The 27032-nt window shown below is 44.7% G+C and overlaps 3 protein-coding genes across 7 annotated transcripts; 1 reads left to right on the forward strand and 2 right to left on the reverse strand.

Moving 5' to 3' along the window:
• Positions 1-5: 5 nt before the first annotated feature.
• mtus1a (microtubule associated tumor suppressor 1a) lies at positions 6-15564 on the forward strand. Of its 3 annotated transcripts, XM_057042347.1 has the most exons (14): positions 6-539; positions 611-836; positions 2016-2186; positions 3180-3275; positions 3388-3507; positions 6923-7140; positions 10970-11036; positions 12679-12893; positions 13065-13170; positions 13308-13381; positions 13450-13542; positions 13692-13808; positions 13883-13980; positions 14486-15564. In XM_057042347.1, exons 1-14 carry the CDS (start codon positions 6-8, stop codon positions 14721-14723), a joined length of 2373 nt encoding a protein of 790 aa, XP_056898327.1. In that variant the 3' UTR covers positions 14724-15564. The 3 variants fall into 3 exon arrangements, with proteins under 3 accessions (XP_056898327.1, XP_056898328.1, XP_056898329.1); XM_057042348.1 differs by lacking the exons at positions 6-539; positions 611-836; positions 2016-2186 and adding an exon at positions 2319-2968; XM_057042349.1 differs by lacking the exons at positions 6-539; positions 611-836; positions 2016-2186; positions 3180-3275; positions 3388-3507 and adding an exon at positions 3905-4478.
• A 376-nt stretch (positions 15565-15940) lies between these two features.
• pdgfrl (platelet-derived growth factor receptor-like) lies at positions 15941-18266 on the reverse strand. Its single transcript, XM_057042359.1, has 6 exons — positions 18076-18266; positions 17421-17697; positions 17189-17340; positions 16815-17108; positions 16611-16747; positions 15941-16521 (listed from the first exon to the last, which is right to left on the reverse strand). The coding sequence occupies exons 1-6, from the start codon at positions 18131-18133 to the stop codon at positions 16327-16329; spliced, it is 1113 nt and encodes a 370-aa protein (XP_056898339.1). The 5' UTR covers positions 18134-18266; the 3' UTR covers positions 15941-16326.
• Positions 18143-26858, reverse strand: slc7a2 (solute carrier family 7 member 2). 3 transcript variants are annotated; one of them, XM_057042351.1, is made up of 13 exons: positions 26597-26857; positions 25031-25408; positions 24810-24965; positions 24159-24324; positions 23942-24078; positions 23637-23859; positions 22945-23084; positions 21260-21362; positions 20301-20512; positions 20056-20222; positions 19855-19963; positions 19381-19600; positions 18143-18283 (listed from the first exon to the last, which is right to left on the reverse strand). In XM_057042351.1, exons 2-12 carry the CDS (start codon positions 25398-25400, stop codon positions 19428-19430), a joined length of 1956 nt encoding a protein of 651 aa, XP_056898331.1. In that variant the 5' UTR covers positions 25401-25408; positions 26597-26857; the 3' UTR covers positions 18143-18283; positions 19381-19427. The 3 variants fall into 3 exon arrangements, with proteins under 3 accessions (XP_056898331.1, XP_056898333.1, XP_056898330.1); XM_057042353.1 differs by lacking the exons at positions 18143-18283; positions 22945-23084 and adding an exon at positions 22384-22520 and having other exon boundaries at positions 18518-19600; positions 26597-26858; XM_057042350.1 differs by lacking the exon at positions 18143-18283 and having other exon boundaries at positions 18518-19600.
• Positions 26859-27032: the final 174 nt, after the last annotated feature.

Below are 27032 nucleotides of genomic sequence, written 5' to 3' on the forward strand. Positions count from 1 at the left end.
AAATAATGTCTCCATCTGGGCATTCGGCTCTGGAACAGGACAAGAATGGACCAGAGCTGCCTTGTCAAAGCCCAATTCAAGATAAGTATGCTTCAGCAGGCCAGTGCGGGAATGCACGCACGGAAACAGAACATTTAGTCCCGTGCCAAGCGGCAGATGCAGCAACACACCATGCTGGCAACCAGACCTGCCTCTCATCCCGAGAGAAATCCCCTGATGGGAGTGGCCAAACTGATCCCAGACCGACTCCGAAAAAGCATGTGTCAAACAAAATTGAGGACAGATCAGGCTCAGCGTTGGGTCGGATCAAGCCTTCATTCTTCAAGACACGGCTTCGCTGCTCTTCAGAGACATCCTCATCCTTATCGCGGCCACCTAAAGAGAAAAAGATTAATGTAAGACTCTCAAATAGCTTTTGCGTTCCTACCCCGACCAATCGTACAGACCTGACTGCTTCCCAGGATAAACAGGCCACGCGGGCTGAAGACAAAAAGGTACAGGAAAAGCTAAAAAGAGGAGCAAAGAAGATCAGCCTGTTTGTGAGTAGGAACCTGTTACTGTCTAAATTGAAATGATGGCTGACATGGTTTCACAGTTGCTCTTTTTGCAGGCAGCATCCAGCAAGTTGGCAAAGTTAAAATGGGATGAGAGTAAGACTAAACTCTGGGACCGGCCCTCTCCAAGGCCAACAAGAGAATCGCCCCATTTAAAAGCTCCAGCTGCCAGACCCAGAACAGTGACTCTCCCACCCAGAGAGAGGCAGACAACCCTGGGCACAGATGAAGGCAGGACCTCCAAACCTGTCACCGCCCCCCCGTCCCAGCAAAAGCCTTCAAGTAAGACTCAGCGTAGCATAGCAGCCTTAACTACTGTGCAAATATAGTCTGTTTTCTTGTTGAAGAGGTAAAAGGAGCTTCACATGTTACAGCATGTAATAACATGACTCGCTCTAAAAGTAAAGTTTTACTTAATCTGTATCTCAGCAGGGAAAATGTAAACCTGAATAAACAAACCACATACTTGCTTATGCATCTATATGTTGTTTGACCTGCTTTTAATTAAACAGAGAGATAATGATCGATATATTTGCTGTTATGGAACCAGCATTTAGTATTGGATTATATTTGGAAACAAGTAAAGTTGGAAAGCAATGTAGCTGACATGTGTTTTGTCTTTTGCACAGAACACGACAGCAAGTTTGTGGAAATAGGCAATATTTATGAGGCTTCTGGCCTCATAAATGCCTGACAAATGACTTATTGTACCAAGAATATTATACATGAGAACCAGATGGGTTTTGTTTGTTTTGTTGTTTGATTTTCGATGCCACGCACAAAACTTCTCTGCATAATGATTCAAGAAGACTAAAGTTGCACTTTGTGAGGCACCAGTGTCATCTTAATGTATTCATGTAGTAGTCCAAAACCAATGTTTTATATATTGGGTATCATTAAAATATTGAACTCTGCAAGGAAAAACTTTTGGGGGGGGTGGAGTGCATTTTCCAGATGGGTGGTTTTGTGCTTCAGCTCCTGTTGTGTCAGCTCATGAGTGTCTGTAGTGACTCGGTGTCCACAGTAGGGGGCGACATTGACCAGGGCCTCGAATCAACCAATGCCTTCGTGTCCATCAGGGGCAATAATGTTTACAGATTTCAGCTGGGGCTGTCAGGGCATAAAGAGCCGCCTCCCGCACTACTTTTCATATTGAGAGGACATTCTGATGTGCACGATTTGAAATTTTTTCAACCCTTTTCATTAGGAGTTTCAGCAGTGTTTTTAAAAGGACATCCAGCTTGAATCTTTTATTAGTAACTTTCCCTTGGTGTTTTACCAAAATGTGTAATATAACAGTTGTTTTAGATTCAGCATGTGTTTTTAGTAATATAAATGAAAAAAAAAAACAAGCACAAACAAAACGTGATATTGAAATACTCTCTCATAGTACCTGAATGTGCCAGCCATTACAGCACCTTAAATATGACCTCAAATATTTTGCTCTCTGCTTTATCCCAGGTAATCAGAAAGCAAAGGTAGGCTGGCAGCCGTCATTTGGAGCTACAAGTATTAAGCCCAAACTGAATGGATCCCTTCCTCCTCCGACTCCCACTCGCACCTCTATAATGGGCCTCCCTCGTACTCCTGCTTACAGACGCAAGACCCTGCAAGACGCTAAGCTGAGTGAAGGTATTCACAGTGTCCTTTTTAACAAAAGCTAAAATTTACAATGTAGATTATCTTCAGTAGCTACAGGCTTCATATGTGGTATGAAGTCAAGTGCGCAGCATGCTTTCCATGTCAGGACACATTAATTTAGTTTGAAGGGCACATCAGGGCAGAGGTGGGGAGGAGCCTGAGCTTTGAATGGTGACCTACTTCAGACCGAGGATGGCTTGAATCTCTCCCTCAAGAAATCTCCTGCAGGCAAAACCCATTTTAATTATGAAAAGAGTGCAGATTTAATGCACCAAACTCTGTGTTTGCTACCAATGTAGTGTACAGGTATTTCCATTTTTTTTATTTACACTTTTGGATGTTGAGCGTGTCTCTAAATGCCTTCACTAGCATGCACATCTATGATTGGCTGAAAGGACCTACTTTCCAATCGCCCCCCCGTTTTGGTTCTCATGGCAACCTGGTCTATTCCACTCTAGTTCACACAAAGTGTTGCCTGGGGGACAGTGTCCAGACATAAACAACAGCCAATGTCACTTGAACAGCAGAAAAGGAGCAGTCTCCCTATTTTCATCTTAGTTAAAAGCCAATGGCTGATTTTATGGGACTTCGAAGCTGCACTTGGACTGAATATCCAGCTCACCTGGTCCACAACTCTTCTTCTGTTACTCGGGACCACGCAGCATCCAGCTGTGATCTTACACTCTTGACATGCCTACTGATTGGTTCCTATCGATTTTGTATCATACCTTTGTTGGCTGCTATTAATGGAGAGGAGAAAATGCTTTGGAGAAGTAAGTGACTTTCAGAGATAATTCTTGTGCCTGGTTGACTGGTTCTGCTGTGATTTTGACCTAAAGTAGAAATTTGTCAGTAAAAATCTTTGTAAATTGGTTCTGATTTTGCCCCTTTGGCACAAAACATTAATGTGATTTACCAATTAGCAGAGGTGTGTTTGTGTATACATATACAGACACACACACATTTATATATTTTTTTCTTCAGCGGTTTCTGGTGGAGCTGGACAGAAACAAAACCCTTTAAAAACCGTTGTGCCAAAAGCGAGGAACTTAACAACGCCTTCAAAACACACTGGACAATGTAAGATCATCTCTGCGCACACGGAAACACTTTAATTTGATTTAAAGTGCAACAACCTTCCTAGTGTCAATGAAAACCCAGCCCCTATTTAATGTTTTCCTGTCTGTAACAGCTTCAACCCCGACATGCAAACCTGCTGTTCCTGTCAGCAAAGCAGCTTACAGTTCCACAGCCAGTCCCTGGAAAAGGACCAGTTCAGGGAGATTTACTGGGCTACCTTTTTGTGGGCATGGTAAGTTTTTATGCGTCTTACAGTATTTTTGTTACTCCTGATTCATTCATAAATACGAGCTGTAATACCCGGTGTTTTTTAAGCTTTATAAAGCAATGAGTTTGGTGTCAGACTATGTTGGGCTGCTGTGTGTTTGACACTTCAGATCTTGGTGTTTGTAACCTGTTTTCTAGTATTGTTCAGAACGCGGCTGTGCTGGGTCAGCTTGGGGAGAATAGATGGTTCTGTGAGAGCTGAGAACATACGTGTGCAGACCTGGGATACACAGTAGTGTAAATTCATATTTCTCAGTCACGTGAGGCACAGACGTCGCTAGGAGACGAATCACTGTCGGTTTGGGCTCCCAGTGTGTATTCAGCTCCTATTGGTGGGAGCTGCTGTTTGTCCCTCCCACTTCCTCTCTCCCCACTGCTGCTGATCCTGGCTCAGCCTCAGCGCTGCCACCATCCAGCTGGGGGATGCTGCTTTGCCCTTCAGTGAGAGATTCTTGTTTGTTGAATAGATGAATCCAGGCTTTACCAAGAGGATTAAGGGATTTTGACTTTATTTTTTTCCCCTGTCAGATCTGTGCCACAACACACCAGCCTAGATTTGAGAGCTGGAAGGACATTTTGACAACTGCTTTACTGGATGCTTTTGCTCTTGTTTTCTTTTAAGGCTTTCAGATCCATGACACACTTACTGCTTTTTTAGCATATTTGATTCAGTCCTTCTGTCATTTCAGCCATGGTGCACATGTAGACCATGCATTTTATAGACAGTTTTTAGTTTTAGCATTTGGACACTTTTTTCATCCTCCTTTTGATTTCTTTTCTTTCTAAATCTTTTAGCAGTTGTGCTTTGTTATTGAGAGATGTTATGGGCTCCAAAGCTTTCCCTCTCCAACATCCATGTGCGTCTAACGGCCAAAGGTTTGCTCCGCATTCAGCTGCTCTCTGGATGCAGGGAGAACACTGTGGTTTTTCAAACAGGTCTGTTATTTCTGTTTAAATTAATTCACGATTGCTTGGTGTAAATGCATATTAAATTTGTGACGATTCAAACCAAAGCTCGCAGCACTTTCCCTGCGGTGTTTCTGAGATCTATTTTTAGCACGAGATGTTTACTAGCTGGTGAAACCGGAGGTTCATCTTTCATTTTCCTCTGTCAGTCGCTAAAACGTTATCCAGGGAAGAAGCACTTGTTAAAACTTCCAATCTTCAATTTTGGATTTTTTTTCCCAGCTTTTGTCAGTTTTATTAATAATTAATTGTTTAACAGATTTGACAACGCCCTTTTATATACCTTTAAATCCTGTTATTTTGCTCTTCCACTTGACACCAAATATTTAAACCTGAACTGTTCCAGGGTTATTTTCACTCCTGGTCTCTAGGTTGAGTCTTCCTAGGAAAGTAGCACAAGCCTGTCATAATGGCCTACTTTCTCCTCTATACACAAACCTGAAGGATTTTTATGTTTGTTTATTTTAAAGGTTTTTAATTAAATACATAAACCAGGTTTTTCGTAGCAGTTGTGATTGATGCGTGTTTGAGATGAACGTTTCAGTAACTGTAATAAACAATCAGAACAAGTGGTTGATTGTGAGGGGTCTGGCCCCCTGTGCTATGGTGTGATGTCCCCTTGTCAAATACTGGTGACCAGTTCTTTCCAAGTGCTTGGTTTAAAAGTGCAAAGTCTTTCAGTCTGGGTGCTTTTATAAGAGAGCGGCAGCTTTATGACATGGGAGTCCAACTCATTCTGTCATAGAGCAAACAGAAAAAAACAACTTAATTTAAGAAGGTTATAGAGTTGTTTGTTAATAAGGAGAAATTAAACTGTGCAGGTTATGTATGCCTTTCATATTGAATGAGGAACTAGTCAACTGGTGACCTTTTTAAAGGACACGGATGGTAGCTATGGAAAAATAAACACAAAAGAAATATTGTCCTCTAGTTCCTTCTAATATGGACGTGTTTGCCTTACGTTCTTCTAGGATCTTTCCAGTATGGCCAAAAGACAGCAAATATTCGTTAAACGCAACAGCTTCATCAGGTTAATGATAATCTGGTTTTGTTAAGTGGACCAACGTGTGTCAAAGTATTTAAAACTCAGCAGAAAGACTCATTCTAACATATTTTATTGTATCTCTTTGTGCCACCAACAGGGGGCAGCTTGCTTTTTAGAAACCCCTTTGGTGCAACTTATTTAAAAGAAGTAGAATTTTTTATTTTATTTTTTCATTTAAAAAAAACAAACAGTGCTGCATAACATGAGTTAATGGCTAATCTGGCTGTTTGTTTCAAAAGTTTAAGAATAGTTTAATGATCAAGCTTTTAATCTTGAATGTTCTTCAGTAGTGAATCATCTCCACATGAGAATATTAAAATCAGTTGGGGTTGACCTTTGAATTTGTGTACTAATTAAAAGTAATGGTATACAAGTTTGATAGTGTGGTGTTAGCTGTACAATCAATCCACACTCTGTGTTATTTGGTGTGTGTCTTGAGGGTTGTGGTGTTTTACACTGAGCTATTTACATAATCTCTGGCACACAAAAGCAGCCTTTCAAAGCATCAGGAAAGACATGTTGTTGAGAGGAAATGCACTCTTGATTGGAACTATGACTAGGGAATCTAAATTTAACCTGAATATGCTCCAGGGTGTGTAGTTTATAAATAACCTGATAATACATTTCATGTCAAGTGTATTTCTCTCTTACTGCCATGTTTAAATAATCATGTAGTCCTGACCTCAACTAATCATGCTGTGGAAGGTTTTATTCTGAAGGCCTATAGAAATTTCCCACTTAAGATAGAAATGAATGCTATACATTAACAGCATTCCACGAATCACATTATCTTACATCCCATAAATAACGCTCTTAATTCATTTACACTATTGGCGTTTGTTCTACTCTTATTTAGCTCTAGCAGCAGCCACTCTGTCCACACTATGGCACAATTTCCACTAGTTGGTATTCCTAATATCTGTCACACTATCTCCACAGTAGTGTTGCGTAACACTTTGGACTCCCCTCAGGAACCGTGTTGGTTGAATTTAGCATCGTTGTTTGTGTGTCGAAACAAAGAATACATTGGAAATGTTACTGCTGTGGATGTATATACTGTATATAAAGCTATGCTGTAAATCCAAACTAGACATTTGTCCCTGAAGAGTCGAGTCTGAAGAGTATTTTAAATCATGTCTGAGGATTCTGACAGAGGGCAGCAGGGGGCTTCGTCACACCAGCTGATTGGACAGAATATTTCCATACCAGAAAAAGATCCAAGGCTTTTGATACCGGAGCTGCTTATAATTATGACTGTGGCAGTCCACGAGGTAGTAGAATGCTGCAGTCTGACCCGATACAGTGGCCATGGAGGGGGGTGTGATGACCCTCAGTGTCGTCACTACACTCAATTCTTGTTCTTTCACAGTGGACAAGAGCAAAGCCAAGGCCAGCTCACGGCAACAAACTCCTCAGCAGCCAGCGACGCTACCCAACCAGGCTAATGGACCTCCGGATGTGGTACCAGGGAGCGCGTCCAGCGGTCAGAAAAGGGCCCAGAGCATCCAGCAGGTCAAGGGGCTCCTGGCAGCAAGTAACTGCAGATTCGAGGCATTTGCTGTGGCCCTGCAGCACTGGATGGCAAAGGTTAGTGCCTGGCTTTTGTTTGTGTCAGGGAAAGCTGTTGACCCCGAAACCTATTTAACTAAACTTTATTCAGACTGAAACACAAACGGTGACCCCTGCTACCCAAACATCTGCCCAACACCCTCAACATCTGTTCATTGTACAAGGCGAACGCGTCTCTTAACGTGCACAGTAATAACAGGGGTGCACCATGTCCCACAAAGAGTAACCCAAGTGTATTTGGATTAAAGGAATTCATTTCACGTTAAAAATAACTGTTTGCATTTAAAGTTGCTTTTATAGTCAAGGAGGACTCTCAAAGGTTTGAGAGTTATGTTTGCTTAAGCTTGCCGTTTGCTTTGGATCTGTTTTATTAGCAGTGTCATCTGGTTGGCTGATTGTGGGAGTTTGATGCCCAGAGGGATTATTCCTCTCACGCTGCATCACCTTTCTGCAGAGCCCAACCTTCATTCTTGTTCAGCGAAACAAATGAAAATATGTATAGTGCAATGCAGTCAATAACAAATGAGGGCATTAATGCTGTTTACAGTCCCACATCATTGGAACTAGAGGCTCCCCACATAAATACACATAAATACATCATCACCCCTTTGCATTATATTTACAGTAGTAATATTGGAGATGATTAACTATGCATTAGTTCTGCTATACTCTTGGGCTCATTCTTTTGCTTATTTGGGTCATTTTATGCCACATACACACTAAACAATTCAGTGCAGTTTATTTCAGTTTGAATTGGTCAAAATGAAAAAGGGACCATCTAAAACTAATTGACAAGGCAGGATAAATGTTTGTATGTTAGGACGTGACACTTGTTGTTGTTCAACACTCATCGTATCCAAAAATATCATGAGGTCATCAGATTTCAACAGCTAACTGTCTGCTGACCTTGATCCTGCCCTTTTGGGAGAACTGATCAAGTGGCCTAATGTGCAGACAACATGTCCTGTAGGATTTTCCTGTGAGGTCGTTGGAAACTTTTATCCCTCTCCTGTTCTGTTGGACCTGTTCTGATGCTGTTGCATAAGCACCAGGAGCAAATGCATCTGAGCATCTGATGCTGACATTAAGGTGTTGCAGAGCAGAATAGCATGGTTCTGGAGCAATGCTTTCAGCTACCTAGTGTCCATCAGCCACATTGGTGTGTGTGTGTGAGAGAGAGATTATAACACACTTATTACTGCTGTTTGAGTCTGTCACTACCTATGTTGGTTTTGGTTTGAACGTCGCAGTAAGTTCCATGGTCCTGGTGGATTTTGCCGCAGCTAATTGAAAGCTGTGGTTGGCTCTGTTATTTGTTGCCTAACACTAATACAAGTGCATGTATTTATGTTTCCAGCATGTTGTGTAGAACAAGAAATCCATTTAATCCAACGTCAATAAAACCGATTCCTCAGGGCAAACATGAAACCTTTGGCTAGCAGAATGTTCGACGCACGGAGAAAGATGGATCCTGTATATTTATTTTCTCCCGAACAGCAGCACAGTAAATCACGTGACACCAGCGTGTGCATGACCGTAGAGTGGGATCCATACATGAGCTAAAGAGGTTGTGATCAGCTTCTCACTCCTTTTTATCATAAAACCTATTTAAATTGAAACTCATGGCCACATCAACAACTGAATGTCACTGAGAGGTGCAGTAACTTTAATGGGATTAAGAATTGCTGCCCAACCATTCTGGGATTAATTTAAAGCTTTTGAGCCCAGTCCATTATTATATACAGGTATTACACTATTTCTAGCCTCAGCAGACACCAGGCCAGTAGTAAATAAGGGATTTTAGAGTGAATTATTTCCCTTTCAGTCTCGGTGAGCTTTTCCAAAGTGTTGGACTTCAGCTGTGCTACTGCTCATAAGGTTGAAATTTTAGGTATTTTAATTATGCAGTCACGCATCTAATTTATTTGACAAGTGCTCCTCTGCTTTGGAAGTCATCCCTAAAACCTGCAGGAACTTGAGAGTTCATTCCAGATGTTGGAAAACATTACTAAGATATTTGTGTGACAGCAGTGTGGTCTGTTACTGATGGATATATGATGTCGTCATATAAACAAAGCCTGGAACATTTGTTAAAATCAACCAACAGCTTGTAGGATTGTAGGATTGTGGCCATCTTTAACGCACATATTTATTTAGTTGACAGTTGTGAAACACTGTGTCAGCGAGTCTTAAAACAGAACACAGATTATGTCAGCCTCACTCACTTTCAGATCCTGCTTTTTTACCCTATTAGTGGCCATTATCTGAGATATGAAAACCTTGTTTAAACATTTGGTAGAAAACATGAGGTTGTTTTGCATATCTGCACTGTGAAAAGGTTTATTATGATTAGTTTTAACCAGGAATGTAGGAAATAAAGCAGCGTGTTTCACTCTTATATTTCTCCTGACTGCAGTCAAAGAGACAAATGATGCAACTGATATGTTTTACTGGCATTTGTGGTGTTGGTGAAGAACAGAAGTCGTCATTGTGGAAACTGACTGAGGATTTCAACATGACACAGTTGAACTGGGTTTTGTAGTATAAATCCTGGTGTAGTTGTGTGGATGTGTGTGTGATCACTGGACTTGGACATACTCGGTCTCAGAAAATGATTCTTTCTGATTCTTTCACTTTCCTGAACAGTTTCTGAAGAAATCGACTTGATGGTAATGAAATGGTCATTGATCTTAATCCAGTCTGAAGTTATTCTACACCTCAGGTGGTATCACTAGAAAGGAAGGTGTCGAGGGATATTTAATCACGATTATTTCCTCTCCCCTGCTGGCTTCATCAACCTGCAGAAGGCAAAAACATCTAGAGTCAACAAACGGGGAACACCACCCTTCTGTGTGACGCACACACGCACATCAAACAAATGTCTCATTAGTCAGAAGGCAGGAACGCAATTGAATCATTTTGTAAGATATTACATCCAGCCCATGTCAGATCCTGAGGCAGCGGCGCAGCAGTGTGGGGGATGGGGATAATCAGCCCCTCCGTATATCCTCTGGGGAGGTCGCTGCATAGCACAAGTACTTCTCCATCAGCCTGACGTCTGACAGCTCCGTAATGTATCTGTTTGCTCCTCTCACTGGCTGGCTGTGGTGCTGGTCTTAAAGTGACCTCACCTCTGCGCTGCTTGCGCTGCAGCCCGCCCCTTTGTTTTTTTAGGTGTAATACGGTAATACACGCTGCAGTCAGTCACCACAGCCAGTGGAGCGGCTGTTTCAGTCCTGCCTCAGATGTAGTTAGAGCAGTCTGTGAAGAGGTGGTGGATCCACCTGGATTACCGTTTTCCCTGGAATTCTGCTCCCGGAACAGCTGTGGGGGCACTCCAACGTGCACGCCTCGCGCTGAGGCTGGATCATGGGCTGTACTGGGAGCAGAGAGTGTGTTAGCAGTCGCTGTGCTGGAGGGAAGGTAACTGTCTTCTATACTCTACGCTGTATTGATGTAAAGATACCGAACTGGAAAACAGTGCTATAGGATATGCTGATGTAAAGTGCTCACTCCTCTTTAACCTGCCTTACTTGATTACTTTGTGAGTAATGTCATCAGGCTGTATGATCAACAGATCCATCTGAAGGGGTCGGGGTATTGCTGCTGCATTGCAGCTCCCACTTCAGTAGAAAGCTGCATGTGAAGGAGCCCATCTGGCAGAAGATGTGGCAAAACTCAAGCCCGGAGTTGATATTCAAGTTTTCCTTAATCCACTTACGTCTTTCCCTTCATGTGCTATTCGTGTTTTTATATTTATCGTGCAAATATACTTTGCTCGAGGGAGGGAAACACATGGTTTGGTTCAGGTTACGTTTGCAATATTATTTGCTTTGTTTCTTTGCAGCATGACGATGCTGCAAAACAGTGTCGGGATCTGTCCCAGGAGCTTGTCAACCTGCGGGGAGAGCTGGGTAAGCTAGTTCGCCATGACCACACTTTCGTCTTCAACTCTACTCTTCGTTCTATCCCACAGTGGCCATTACATTTGACTTACCTACGTGTGTTTTCCATAGCAGCGCCATTTTTACATGGTGCTGCTATGAATTAGTTTAGTCTAACCATTTTCCTTTTATATATAAAGCACTTATAGTGTTCTTTTGTTCACCTCAGAGCTTTTTTCCATCACGTCATCACTTTGCTGGACAGTGAGACCTGGATGTCTAACAGGCTTGTATGTTGTGTAGAGGCTGTTGGGCTGACCTCTGGTCCCAACAAGAGCTGGGCTGAAATGCCACCCAGCCTGTGACCTTGTGAAGCTTGTGACACTTGAGCATGCTTAACATCCAGCCTGTCAACCAGCAGCCGCCCTCGTGCACAGCTTTTATCTCCCACTGAAGGCAGCAGCACTGTGGCTCCTCCCTCACAGCCTCGAGACTTCCACATGACTGCTCTTAGACCCTGAGTTGCATATCAGCCCCTACATACATTCTTCACATCAGGACGTCTGTAGGACCCACACTGTTTTACTAGACTATTAAATATGTGTTTGAGGTATTTGGAAATACCGATAACATTGTTTTTTGTGCAGAGTCAGTCATGTTTGCAATGATCTCACTCGTACATAAATATCAGTCCTGATGAAAACCACACCCAAACTCCTCTAAGATCGTCATCATCGTGACGTCATCATCTCTGTGCCATCTTTTCAAAAACAAAATGCAGCCGTCTAGCGAACCCCACACTGTGGAGCTGGATCTTCTATCACTCCATATTCTGTACATTGAATCATGTGTTTAACTGCAGGCAGCATTGAAGATACACACTAGTCGACTCTCTGAGCAGCACAACATTATTCCACTAATCACACTCTATTAACATGTAGAAAACAACAAATGTAGCCTCAATAATATAATAGAATTGCATCCAGAATGTTGTATAAGTATTGCCAACGAAAAGTAGTTAGAGCACTTACAAGCTCTGTAAACATTATTTAGCCTGTCAGGCTTCAAATATGTTTATGCAAACCACAATGTGAATTATTGGCATGAAACCGATCACGCATCACCACCTTTTCATTATGAAGAAGATATTACATATTGTCCATCTTTAAGTACAGCTTGTAAAATATAGCCGTAAAGATGCAAACCTGCCGTGTGATCCTCATCTTTGTCTGAGCTGGAGATGCTAAAAACAGCTCGTCATTGCTGGCTCTGACCACATTAACGTTACTCTGCACTACAGCTGCATAGTAGATTAGTAGGTTCTGATGTGCTGCCTCTGGCTGCCATGCACGAACTGCCAGGAAAATACAAGTACATCACAATGTGCTGAAACCTTTTACTGCTTTAATCATAACAGCTGAATCTAGAAGATCAGTTAATATTTCTGTTCAAGCACAATGAGGATTATTCGATGAGTCTGTTGCTTCTGTCCCTCTCAACCGTGCCAGTCAGTGTATTCTGGTCACTCATTTGCATCAAATCATCACAACTCAATAGACAAACTGTTTGGCCACAGAACCACACTTTTCCTCTTGTTTATTTTGTCAATAATTCCAGGACATATGGATATTTCCCCTAAACTAAAAACTGGCCTGTTGTTTTCATTATGCAGTTTGCTCCGTCCAGTCATCAGAACTTCTGGAGAAGGAGAAGGAAGAGCTGCAGGCTGCCCTGGAGGAGGCGCTGCAGAACGTGCAGGAGCAGCACCAGAAGGACCTGGTCCAGCTGGAACAGAGACTGCAGGCCTTCTATCAGGCCGAATGGGACAAAGTCCATCAGTCCTACCAAGAAGAAGCCGATAAGTGCAAGGGTCTAATGCAACAGCAGGTTTGTCCCATGGCAGTTTGACATTGTTGGTGTTCTGATGTACATTCATATTCAATATATTGTCTTTAGTTCATACTGTGCCTTTAAAATCTTTTGGAATTTTTAGATGTGTTTATGTTGCTTGTTTATTCTGAGCTTCAGAAAAAGTGACAGAAACTGATGTTTTTAAAGATGGTGGAGCTTAAAGACAAACATGAAGCCATGAAGCAGGAACAGGAGAAGGCTCATTCAGAACAGCTGGAGGGTTTAAAACGGCAGTATGAAATATCGCTAGAAGGTAACTTGGTCCTGTGGTGGATAGATTTATTTTTCATGTTTCACTTGAATTTTAAGGTCACAGACCTTTGTTATACAGTTTTACATGTTTTTAATATGTTAGAAATATTTCTGCATTCATATTTTTACCCTCTTTAGAGCTCAGCAAATCCTACAAACACCAGCTGCAGGATCTGGACAAAGATATGAGAGAAACTGAAGCTGCTTTATCTGTAAGTTGAACTTTACCAAACATTCCGAAGAATGAAGAGCAAAGGAATGAGCCTTTCTGTCCCTGCAGAGACAGATCGAAGAGCTGAATGTGCAGAACCAAGCTCTGCTGGAGAAGTTAAATTCAGAGGAGAACAGGAGGAAGTCCGCTGAAAAAAGTCAGGTACTCTTTTTGCTTACTATCCCTGAAAATGTATCTACTACGAGAGCAGATTTATAGCTGCAGCGACTACCAGGAGGATTCGTCTGTAAAATTCCGACTGTGAGGATTATCGGATCCTTGATCTTCTGACTCGTGGCTTTTCCCAACAGAGAGACTCCCACACACTGTACCTGGAACAGGAGTTGGACAGCCTCAAAGTGGTTCTGGATATCAAAAACCAACAGCTCCACCAGCAGGAGAAGAAGTTGATGGAACTGGAAAAGCTGGTAAGATGAGGCGCAGATGGAAACAACTGTTGTCCTCGACTGTCCTGATTCCGTTTTGTTTCTTTTCACTCCAGAAAGACAAAAATGTCAAGTTGGATGAGAGTCTTACGAAGGTCCAACAGGAGAATGAGCACCTCATAGCCCGCATGGACAGACACGCGGCACTCTCGAGGTAAGAGTCACCCTATAAATGTGTGTGTTGCTATGGAAACCAGAGTTTGAAGCGCCCCTCTGAGCCCTTTTCCAGCTGCTTTCATCTCATTCATGAAATTACTGCTGCACACGTTCTTTCCACTCCGAAGTGTTCCGTCTCTACGATGAATTCAGTCACTGAGGGTGACTTTACTGAATCACTCACATAATCACACGTTGTCAAACTTGGATTCACACAGAGCAGAAGCACAATAAAGGTCCCACACGTCTTCGTTTCACTCAGTCTTTGTTCCAAACTGCAGCGCTGATGTTTGTGGGAGCTCCTGTTTGTGTTAAAGGCAGTGAAGTGATTCCCAGGATTAACTGTTTTAAGATAACAGCTGGGTGTGAGTGAGTTTTTGTAAGAGCAGATGAACGTTGTTTCCCTCTAGCTGGTCTTATGAATCAGGTTTTTCTCAAATCTGTTGAACATCTGGGTGAACATGTGTTCTCGGTGCTCACCTGCTGTGCTGTTTGTGTAACAGACAACTGTCAACGGAACAAGCCGTGCTGCAGGAATCGCTCCAGAAGGAGTCAAAGGTCAACAAGCGGTTGTCGATGGAGAACGAGGAGCTCCTCTGGAAGCTTCACAACGGAGACTTGAGTAGCCCTCGCCGGACGTCCCCTACAGCCACAGCCTCAGCCTCCCCCTCTCATGCCTTCAGCCTCCAATCACCTCGCAGCTCTGGCGTCTTCTCCAGCCCTCCTCTGTCTCCCAGATAACCCAAGCCTCCTGCTCCCAGTAAGCAGATCTCTTCTTTGGAGCAGCTCCCCTCCTGGAGTTATGAGCCAAGTTTGTTTCCATTTCGGTTCCCTCGGGACTGGATGAACTCTGACCCTTTGCATACGGGGACGGGAGAGCGTAAAAGTTGCACAGACGCACTTGTTAAGCGCGGTCGCCTTGTTCTTTGCCTTTCATCTCTGCTGGCTCGGGTACGGAAAAGGAGAATCTCAGGACTTTGGAATGAATGAAAGCTTTTTTGTTAGTTTTCCATGTTGACAGAGGTGCATCTGCAGACATACTTGTGTACTACATGTCATTAAAATACTCATACTGTATACAGATGCTGGGGCTGCGCAGGGTTTCTGGACAGCCACGCAAAGTGAGATTAGCCAAGAGCTGAGGCGACTGTTCCTCACCACTTTATTTTATTTGAAATGTGTTTGAAATTTGGGATCACCTGAGACTGTTCTATGGTGACACATCGAGATTATACTCCTGTCTGCACGGCCTCTCTCTACTGTATCTTCAGAATTCCTTTCTTCTATTTCTAAAAGGGTTTAATTTAAAGGTGTTTTTATTTCACATCCGTGTTTTCATGGGACCAATCCAAGTGTGCGTGCACGTTGTTCGTCTTGTTGACCCGTTAATAGATCTTCCCAATTCAGCTTTAAAGTCAGAGTGTTTGCAAACCCAGAAGCTTTACAGTATTTGTGTGTAAGATGCTCCCCGTTGGAAGCATCTCCAAAAAGATGAATTTGTCTGGAACTGGTCTTTTGACCCCTGTTAGAAATATGCAATAAAGTCTTGTATCAAAACTTCTATATTAAACTTTTATTTTAAGATCCGTGTGAATTGATTAAAGCTCTGGGTCTCCGAGGAAATCGGAGGGCCGCAAAGCTTGAACTCCTCAGTGTTTGTGAGTGTCGGATTTAAATTAATCCAAGGAAATTTTCTAAAGATTCAGCAGTAACCTCAGCAGATGGAAAGTGCAGCAGCAGAGTCCTGGTCTGGGCGTCGATCACATTCCTCATACGGAGAGCATTAGGACGCCCACCTGGCACACAGCTGAGCCCCCGACCAGACTCCTTCTGATGCTGCAGAGCCTCAGCCAGCGGCTGCGCTCGCTCTGAAGATCAATATATGGATGTTGGATAGCTGAGAACTTTCAGTATTGACTGGATCTCCAGCTCAGTACCTGGGAATCAATTGATCAGGCTCAATCCTCACTCCATTAGGAGCACTTAATTTATTAACCTTTTTTAAAAATCGATTGATAAATGTGTCATTTCTGTGGAAAACATCACCTCTGGAAGGATTCACAAGCCTGCTATTAAATTTGTTCAGTAAAGTGATATAACGGTTCTGGTTGGATCCAGATGTTGCCTTTGGAGGAACTAAACCCTCAACAATAACCCTTTGTGTCCTGCCTTTGTAGCACTTAACTACTGTATATCGATGAGGAGGCGCTCCTGCCGCAGACAGAACTTTCCATTATCCAGAACTAACTTTAAAGTAGATAGTCTAAAAATACACCCTTTTTATCTACATGCATGTGGGTTTCTCATGTTGGAGGATCTCTCATCAAGCCAGCCGTCGTGCTCCTCAGAGGTTTTTGGGGACGATGTTGGTCGTCACGATTGTTTCACCGTGGCCGTTCTTGGCTCTGCAGATATAATTCCCAAAGTCGATGGTCTCCATGTCCTCGACGGTCAGGACGCTCTTGGACACTCGCGTCGTCTGGCCCGCGCCTCTCTTAACCAGCCTCCAGGAAGTGTGAGTTTGAACTGGGCGCTGGTCCTTCACAATAAGAGCACGAGTAAATGCTGAGCTCAATGTAAAGATAAACCAATTGCCTGGAGGTGCTTTGAGCCCAGTTCTGTGTTTACCTGACCAGGATAGATCCAGGAGAAGTTCATGTCCTCCTCTGGCTCCCCCAGAGCTGTGCAGGTTACATTGATATTGTCTCCACCTCTCACCGACTCTGGAGACACTTCAAGACTCACGTATGGAGGTCCACTAGGAACTGTCAGTGAGACGATAGCATTGTTAGCAGCTCTCTCTATTATTACTGGACAGCTGTGGATCTCTACCTTCCACGTAGAGCAGCTGATATTTGGTGGAGATCTGAGGGGTTCCCCTGGTCTCGGCCTTGCAGTAGAAGACCCCCTGATGCTCTTTGCTTGGATTCTGCAGCACAAATCCCTTGGTGGGGTCATAGGTCACCAGCGTGTTATTGGTTGAGATCTCCTCTGGGGGGACTTCCCTGTGCAGGGACACCTTGGCCTGGGGGTTGGTCACGCGACAGGGGACCACAGCAGGCTGGTTTGGCCGCAGGTAGATGATCTCAAAGTGGATGGCGGAGGGGACGAACAGGTTGTCATTGTCTGTTATGAGGGTCAGAAAGGTGTATGCTTCTGTTGCTGCTGGGATCTTTCTCAGGGATTAACCACAAATTGTGAATTACCTGAGAAGTAGATGTAGGACACATAGGTGCGTTCATGGTCCCTGTCACACTCCGAACCGTCACACACTATGACCCAGCAGCTGTAGGGACCCGTGTCAGCAGCAGAGGGCGACGTCAGGATCAGCTGACTGTATTTGTCAGTGTGTTTAATGCTGCAGGGGGGAGAAAGAAACACGGGAGATGTTCAGATCTTCAACGCCGGAGCAGAACAGCTGATGCCAGCGACCAGCACCTGAGGCGGGAATCGTTGAAGGTGTCCAGGTAAGGCGGGTAAGACCATCCGATGGAGTTGCCTTTGCAGCGCAGCTCGATGGGTTTCCCAGGAGCCATGGTTGCGGTCGGGCCCAGACGTATAAAGCGTCCCTTATCTAACACCTGGGTCAACAGGGACTGGCCTTTCACCGCCCCCTCCTTCACTTTCGGGTATCTTAGCTTCACCCGCTTTCCCCCTGGCCTGATGCGGTTGTCCCCAATGTCTTTTCTTCTCTTAAGTTGTTGTTGGCAGGAAGCTGATTACATGTAGCAACACAGAAAAGGAGGAAAACCATCTGTTGGGTTGGAACATGTAAAAGAAGTAACAGGATGGCCTGATCACTCTGACACCTGAAGATACCAGGCAACAGCACTGAAGCCATCCCTCCTGGGACCTGACCCTTCAACACCAATGCCATTTAAACACTGCTTTCCGCCCCAGTTATTAGTTTACTGAGCTCAAATAAACTGTAAAGTCTTTTAAAAGTGGCTTTGTCTGACACAGTCTAGTTGCTTTAATTTTCATGCTATTTTTAACATTAGTTCTTGTGAGTTCTGGTATGGCTCGAAAATCTCACCATGGATTGATCTGCAGGTTTTTTTTGCAAACATGCCGACATGTCGCTTTCACTCACCATGTTGGAGCTCCAGGCAGAGCAATGCCAGCAGGGAAAACATGATCCAGAGCTTCATCGTGCTCCTTCAGAGGATACTCTCTCTGCAAGGTCTGGCAAGTCAGGAGGTGAAGCGGGACAAAGCAAGTGAGACAGCCGTGCTGCTTTCCTGGAACTCTGCAGGCTCCAACCACCCAGAAGGGACTGCCAGCTCCATCCTACTCGCAGACTGAGAGCAAAAAGGGAAAATACATATTCTAGAGTTTACTCCTCCTTCCCAAGAAAGAGCAGAAACATGTACTCTAGAGCCCCCTGCTGGTGAATGTGTGAAGTCCACGTCGCAATGCTAACTCCCTGTTTCCACTGTTGAAACTAGAATATTCTAAATGTCATTTTTTTTAAAAAAAATATATCTTCATATGATTGCAAAATGAATGAGAAAAATAACAAACACTACTACAGGTACTTTTTTGTCTTTTTTATTTCTATTTAAAAGACATGTCAAAAAGGGAATCAGACCATTTCTTGAATTCCCAAACCTATATTAAACGTTCTTAAAAGCGCACTAAATAACAGGGGGGAAAAAACATACTGTGAGAATGTGAAAATGACAAAATACAAAATGTTTGAAAGGAGTTGCATGCATATAAAAATAACCATTCATTTCAGATTGTAACAGTTCAAGTCCAAGACACACCAACGTAAAGAAACAAGTCTAATTTTAAGTAAATTGGCCCCAAATTTTATTATAAGTATGACAATGATGATCTGACACCTACAAAAACCCCAAAGGTCAGATCCTATATGATAGGTTTAGTCCTGATGACACTTAGCGACCTTTTTATGATGCAGTTACATACACGTGTGTGTGTGTGTGTGTGTGTGTGTGTGAAGCAATTTTTCATGAAGCTCACCACTGACGTGACAGCATGTGTTACTATATTCTTTAATCCTTGTACCATTAATAGTAAACGATTGTGAGCTTGGAACAAAACACGAGGCGCTGCAGAGCACACGCCAAATTTTAACACTGTTTCAAATGTAAAAAAAATATGTGTTTTCCACTTCCTAAAATAAAACAAAGCCACATTTTCACAAGTGTTAAAGAGAATAATATGTCTACTATCTGCACGCTGTTATCTGGTTCGTCTCGGTGTTGTCAAAAGAAAAGCCTTGTGGCCTCTGAGATTTAGTTGCACCACACAGAGAGAGGCAGGTTCTGGCCTCTGTGGTATAATACTGACGGCGTCCTCGCAGAGTGAACGTGCTGGTCACTGAGGTCGCCCTTGCTCAGCTTGTACAAGGAGATAAGGCAGGTAGACGTACAGCTGCACATGTGTTGCCCTACAGTCCCAGGATGAGCTGGTCAATCTTTAACACTGACTGGTCTTTTCTGGACCCATGAAACGCTCCTGTTCCTTTCCCACAGCACGCCCGCTGCTTTTCTTGTCTCTGGGCTGCTCGCTGCGGCTGTTCGCAGGGCTCTGCAGCAGGCGCTGGCGCTCCACACTGTGCCACATGCCGTAACCAAAGTAGATGAGGAAGCCTGAGAAGAGAGCACGCGAACGAGAACAGAGTTGATGGGGGAAATATAAGAGTCTGTTTTTGTAAATTCCTGCTGGAACATGATTTTCTGTTGCTGCTGGAGTCGAATTTTAATTTCTTGATGGAGGGGGGCTGGAGCTGTGAAGCCAGTCGTGAAGTCTGGAATTGATTTCTCTATATACAAAGTCATCATAAACACACATTTCATAAAATTCTGCAGCCCCTTGGAGTGTTTTAAAAGAAGCAGAAACTCACCGACAGCCATCCACACAGAGAAACGGATCCAGGTGTCCCCACTCAGCTGAAACATCAGGTAAATATTGACTAATACGCTCAGAATGGGCAGATAGGGCAGGAGAGGAACCTGTGATTCGGAGGGAGGGGAGAGAGAAAGCACGTCGGTGTCATTCGAGAGTGTCAGACTCGGTGTAAAACCAGGTTTCTGCTGCCACCCACCATGAAAGAGACCTTCTTGCTGGTCTGAGGCTGCCTGCAGATCAGAAGGATGCAGCAGCTGAAGAGGAGGAGGCACAGGGACAGCAGCACCAGGGCCCACGCTTGTGCTCCAAGGATCGCGCTGATGTGGTACGTGGTGAGATAGCTGAGCGCACACACGATCACCACTGTGGCGAGGGGCGAAAGTTAACCCTCACATCTTTGCATGTTCAGGGACACCACAAAGAATTCGGTCACTGGCCTACCGAGCACGCAGATGGACATTTTCACCACGCCGGAGGAATGCTCGGACGGCGAGCTCGGAGGCTGCAGGACGGCTTGCAGGGTGGAGCTGCCGCCTTTGAGCATGTTAAGGTGGGACTCGGACTCCGTCAGGTCCGACTCCCCTCCCTCAGAGGTCAGGTATTCTCTCTCTCCAGGGCCTGCTCGCTGTTCAAGGGCTCCATCTGGCTGGTACCTGCCCGCCGGTCACACCAGGGTCACGAAAATACTGTTTACATGTGTGTTTACTTAACGCAAACCACGTTCAACGTCCAGCAGCTGAATTGTGCAGCAAGTAAAATCAAATAGGTTATAGCTGAATTGCCCCTTGATCTATATACATACCCAATAGCAAAAAAAAAACAAAAAACTACCAAAGTATCAATTTTCACCTCTAGAAGTAGCCCAGATATTTCCTGTAGCTGCGGTGGTGACGCAACAGGCGGAACTACAGCAGGATAGTTAAGAAAATCTATCACACTGAAAGCTTTCAGCCACCAAGGAGCTCCTTCACATTCATATAATAGAAGCTTTCATGGCTCTTACACAAGCAGCGTGACGCAACAGCGTGATGCAACAGCTTTGAGGCTAACGCTGACAGCCCGCGGTACCCCTGGACTCTATACTAGCATATAAGTCAGAGCTTATTAATGCATTCATTTATCAGCATGATTCTCTTTTTCTAATTAATGTATTTATTCTTTAAAGAATGTTTGGCAAATACAACAGGAAGAAACCTCTTAAATCCAAGGGGGAGCCACCAATATGTGTGTAGTGACTTTGAGGTTTCATGTTTCACTTATCTTTTCCTCACTGAATCAGGAAGGAGAGAATTTATCCAGTACATTTATAAACAACAGCTCTATCATGATGTGTCCTCATCTGGTCTGCATTTCTTCTGATTGAACATTAAACCTCAACCCTAAATTAGAATTGGACCCACCTTAGAATCAACACACACACAGCAACCAGTGAGTAGGCCAGCAGAGTCCCAATGGACATCATGTCAACCAGCGCCTTCAGGTCAAACAGGAAGGCCATGATGGCTGGAGCAGAGGAAAAAACAGTTACTACACTTCTTTGGAAAAGAACACACATTAACGCTAAGAGGAAACAGCAGGATTTTGCCAGATGCAGATTAAAAGCTCATGCAAGTTTTCATGGAAAAAGGCCCCGAACTGAAGGCGTCCCTGGTTTGACAGCTGGAATCGGCACCGTGCGGAGCGTCATTTGACGTGAGAGGCGCTGCGGTGCTTATCACATCACCACATTGGAACAGGAACAACAAAGAAAGCCCCCCTCACACGTTCTACCAGCTGTGCAGCGCACAGTCTGATTTCGGGGTCGACTGGTTGTTTTCATGTGTTGCTGCTTTTCCACCGACAGTGACAAGAACATTCAATTACAAAGCCCTTAAAACCCACTAAGTTAGAGTCTGCTTGCATTCCCGCCTGCTTCTAAAAGCTACAGCACCTCCCTGATATTCTTACCGTTCCGCCTGTCGATACCGCCCGACGCCGCCTCACAGTCGTTGGAAACGCCTACTCAGCTCAAATGCTGAGGTGTTTAAAGCAGACTCAAACACGGCTGCAGTGACGACACAGAGGAGCTTCTAACCCCGTCAACACCCCCACTAGGTTCACCAGGTGAGCGCCCAAACTAGTTAAAGCTGCGTGTACGCTGTGTGTCAAACCCTGACCTCTGCACCGGTGCAAGAGGAGCACAAATGTGGATTTTCCAGCTTTATAATGGGCGGAAACTCGTCAAACGCTGAGAATGTGAGGTGTTAGAAAATGCGAGATGCTGCCCTGAGGATCATGGGAGTCGCAGCAGACGCACCAACACCTGACTGAAGCTCACGTGGTTTCAGGTGTGATTGGTTGTCAAGGGACAGCAAGAAAACAACCATATCAGATCAAAACCCAAGTGCCTGGCTATCCACATGCTGCTGTAGGTCCCATCACCATGGTTACCATGCAGTCACCACCACCACCACATGCATTCACAAGCTAATCACGGGCCGACGGCTGACTCCATCAGAGGCGATCGCTGGTCCCAGGATCTTACCCGCTGTGGTACCCGCCGCCATTGTGGCAGCCACCGGAGACTGGCGCTTACTCACTTTGGACATAAATTTGAACAGAATGCCATCTCGTGCCATGGCAAAGAGAATGCGCGGCAGAGGGAACATGCAGCCCAGTAGGCTGGAGAGAAGAAGTTTCATGGTTAAGTTCAGGCCACAGTGGAAAACAAACATACATGACACCAGCGCAACTGTGAAAGGACCAGAACTTTCAAGGTCGTCAACGAGTCAATTATAGGTTAAAGCGGGGGTGCCCGGACTTAGGCCATCGTGGGCCAGAGTCGGGCCGGGTTTTGTGTCATACCAGGAAGAAAGAGCTTCCTCCAAGCAACAGAGGATCCCAGTTGAAGCGACGTCTACCTGGTAGGACAGAAAACCCGGCTCAACTGCAGCCCTTGAGGACTGGATTTGGACCCCCCTGGAAGTGACAGTGGGTCAAATTTCAGCAGGAAAAAAGGGAACTGTTGACTATTGGGGCTTTTGACTGGTTCTTTCACGGGTGACTGGTGGATCAGCAGGAGCACTGGACCCTCCCCGGCTCTCACCTGCAACTAAACCGGAGGTCATAGTGGCAATGAGAGGGGTCTTCGTCTTTGGATTGATTTGGGCTAAGGCTTTGAAAAGCACCCCATCCTCTGCCATAGCAAAGATTACACGAGGCATTGGAAAAATGGAGCCCAGCAGACTGAATGAGACAGCAGAGACATGCGAGACAAAGAATTAATCAATACACACACACACAAAACCACTTTACAGAGCGCGATCAGTCGCCTGTCATGCTGGTATCATCGTCTCTCACTGATAATCCACTATTAAAGCAGCTTTCAGAGGCCATGGCGTTAACAGTCCACTCTTCTTTTGTTTGTTTAAGAGTATCTCATGACATGATTTGGTTTTGTGTTGTTGTTGACCTGTACCATCCAGACCTAATCTGATGCAGGTTGGTTAGCGACTGTTAAACCAGGCTATTCTGACCGAAGGTGAAAGAATGATACAGCAAACCATCAGGGAAGAGAGGCAGAATTACCACATCGCACCAGTACAACACACTTAAACCATTAACGCAACATCATTGGTGAGGCTATAGGACAAAGACATGCGGCTTGTCTGAAATTAGGATTAAGTTCTGTGGCCCCCAGTAAATGACAAATCAATCCAATAACAAGACACAGGGGCGTGAGGCCATACTTTAACTATCAAGGTCATTCTAGAAGCATAAAAATATAAATGTTTTTACCTGGCGGACAGGGCGCACAGTGACCCTGCAGCCACCACGTATTTAGCAGGGCCCCAGCCCACATATTCAAAGGCCATGGGCAGGGGGCTCTTCTCATCCAGCAGGTAGTAGGGCATCATCAGCGTGAGGGCGGCCGACACCCCGAAGTACGCCAGGAAGCACATGGTCAAGGACACCACGATGCCAATGGGAATGGCCTTCTGAGGGTTCTTCACCTCTTCACCTGACACACACACACACACACAGCTTAAAAACAAACACCTTGAACACGACATCTGAATAAAGTATGCATCCAGTTCCCTCACCTGTGGTGGCGATGCAGTCAAAGCCCACGAAGGCGTAGAAGCAGGTGGCAGCGCCAGCTAACGTCCCGCTGAAGCCATACGGCATGAACCCCCCAGCGCCATAATCACTGCTTACGTTGGTCAACGCCGACAAGTTCCTGAAACACAAAAGATTGAAGCTCACTAAAATCCCGAGTGTGATGTTAAAGCAGCGTTTTTGCTGGGTGGGAAAAATCACCTTGTTTCCCTGGTAACGTTTATAAGCGACTCTTCGGTTATCGTCCAGTTTTCTATGTCCCCTTTAACAAACCCTGAGATGATGACGAACAGGAGGACGAGCACGTTGACCGAGGTGAAGACCTTGTTGACGGATGCTGACTCCTTCACCCCAAATGACAAAAGTCCTGTGAGGGGAAAACAGAACTCACTGACGTACTGCCAAGCTTGAACGCCACGCTCCTTTAATGATCCGGTACCCCACTGATCTGGATTGTGGAAATACCCACAAAAGGTGTCAGACCTCAACATCTTGGGAATATCTGCCTTTCCTACAGTGTTGATTAATATTCTGTTTAGAGCTTTGATGAACACCATCCTGAAGAAACACCAGGATCAGAGTGTCTCTGGAACACTGACATAACAGGCCACTGACAGAGTTCCCAGTCTCAACTTAAGCAGTGAAGGAGAGCAGAATGTCTGGACCGTCATCAGCCCGACCACAGGATATTAGTACGCACTAATGATCCGTGTCTCTGTGGCCTCAGGCTGAGTGTGACTACGAGAGAGAAGCAGGATGTTTCTGACCCAAAAAAAGGAAAAAGAAAACTCCCCCAAGTGGATTCCTGGAGTCTTCAGACTGTCAGGACACACAATATGCACCAACTCTCACCGGAGAGCAGCAGGATGAGGCAGACGGCGAAGAAGTCGGGGTACTGGGCCAGGCCAGGCCAGTTCATGCTGAAGTAGGTTTTGCAGAATTTCTCTATGTGTCCACCGATCATTTCATCAAAGGTGCCGCTCCAGGCCCTGGCAACCGAGGAGGTACCTGAGACAGAGCCGCAGTGGGTATCTCCGAAAATACGCACGACCCCAAAACTGGCCCCAACTCACCAATCACGTAGGACAGAATGAGGTTCCACCCGGTGATGAAGGCCCAGATCTCCCCCACAGTCACGTAGCTGTACAGGTAAGCAGAGCCGGTCTTGGGAACGCGCGCCCCAAACTCGGCGTAACACAGGCCGGCCATGACAGAGGCCAAAGCCGCGATCAAGAAGGAGATGACGATACTGGGGCCGGAGTCACCCTTCGCCACCTCGCCAGCTAACACATATACTCCAGCGCCCAGAGTGCTGCCCACTCCCAGGGCGATGAGGTCGACGGTTCCCAGGCAACGGCACAGCTTGGAGTCTTCAAGGCTACTCAGGTCCACCACTTTCCTCCGTACTAGCGACCGGCCGAACGACACAACCTGCTCCAACATACTGGCACCTGCAAAGAGACGGCATATTGAACCTGCTTGGACAAACAGTCGGGACCAGCCGACCACTGAGATTTGAGGGTTTCACAACAATATAGTTAAGATTTATACACAAAGTACTTCAGTTCTCTTGAAATATGGTAAGAAACAAAGGAGAATGGTGTTAAAATACAAACAGATTCATGTCAGTTTGGGGTACAAATTTGGTGTGTGGTTTTTTTCAGAACTCCTCCTTTTATGTCAAGGACAAAAAGGCAAATGATGTGGGACAAAGAGTATGTTTGTATGTGATCGTGACCATACTGTACAGACTTAATAACAGGATGTCCCTTAAAACTAAACAAGCCAGACCAGCCACTTAGCTCAGAGTACCTCTCCAATCGGACACTAATCTGCATTTTACACTTGTTAGTCAGTGCACACATGGTTTATAGTTTGTTGGGTTAGCAGAAATTGCACATTATGACACTGAACAAGGAAACAGACAAACAGAATGAGACAACAGATGTTTAGGCAGCTTCACATGCAGTTCATAGTCTCATCCTCTGCTGTGCTGTACCCTCTGTAATCTACAACCGGTCCAAATGTGCCATTATGTGTTAATATGGGACATATGTTAATCCCAGTGATGATGTAAAACAGTAATCAAAGAGCTGCATTCATAAATGCATATGGCTAAGTGCCATAAATCCACAGCTATAACAGCCTTCTTTGTTTTCACTGTCTATTGATTCTATGCTCAAATTGATGCTATATTATTCTTATAAAAGGGGCCTCAAATTTTCCCCCATTAACATTTTCTGGTGAAGGCTTGTTCACCGAACATAAACTGATACAGGCTGTAAATTTATACTGACGAGCATTCAAAAATGCATTAATGTCGATTTAAGCGTGACGTTTTATATCAAGAGAAAGATGAAGATCAAGAGTTTGGATTCTGGCAGCTCATTAACATCACTATAGAGGCTGTTTTACAGCATTCCAAGAGTGTAAGAAAAGCCCAAACTTTGGAGAGCAAAATCCAATCTACTAACTTACATTAAGTTTTGTTTTTTGGGGTTGTTTTTGCAAAGATTCGCATGCACATGGGTTGAAACAGTATTTTAACCACAATCACCACTGTGCTCAGTTTCCAAAACTGTTTAAACAAGCAGTTTTTTGCATATTTAGTTACTTTTGTATGCGAGTTACACACCTACCTGTGAGAGTAACGCTGTCTGTATATGATGGTCCAGGTTAGCAGATAAAGGCGTCGGAAGAGTTGCTGTTCCTACCAGCTGCTTTCAGCAGAGAGCCACACCTGATCAGCCGCACATGAAGCACAGGTAACAGTCGGATTTAATCCCAAAAACTGCTGCCCGTCCTTTAACGCTGCGCTTGGCGCTTGTTCATATGCTGGTATGTAGCCTGCAGAGCACACCTCCCCTCAGTATTTCATCTGCCCACACTTTCCCCCTCCACTCAGCCTCCAGTCCCTCCCCCCAGCCACCAGGAGAGTCATGTCCCTGTGAAAAAGGGGGAAAATGGGAGGAGCAGTCTCAATGGAATGAGGGTCAGGTTGTGGGTGGTGTTTCACCTCAGTGCTCCAGGTTTGACCGAAGATCTGCAGAGAGAACCCTCCGCGAATTAGAGAGA

Source organism: Takifugu flavidus, chromosome 9 (assembly GCF_003711565.1).
Source record: "Takifugu flavidus isolate HTHZ2018 chromosome 9, ASM371156v2, whole genome shotgun sequence".
Classification (NCBI taxonomy): domain Eukaryota; kingdom Metazoa; phylum Chordata; class Actinopteri; order Tetraodontiformes; family Tetraodontidae; genus Takifugu; species Takifugu flavidus.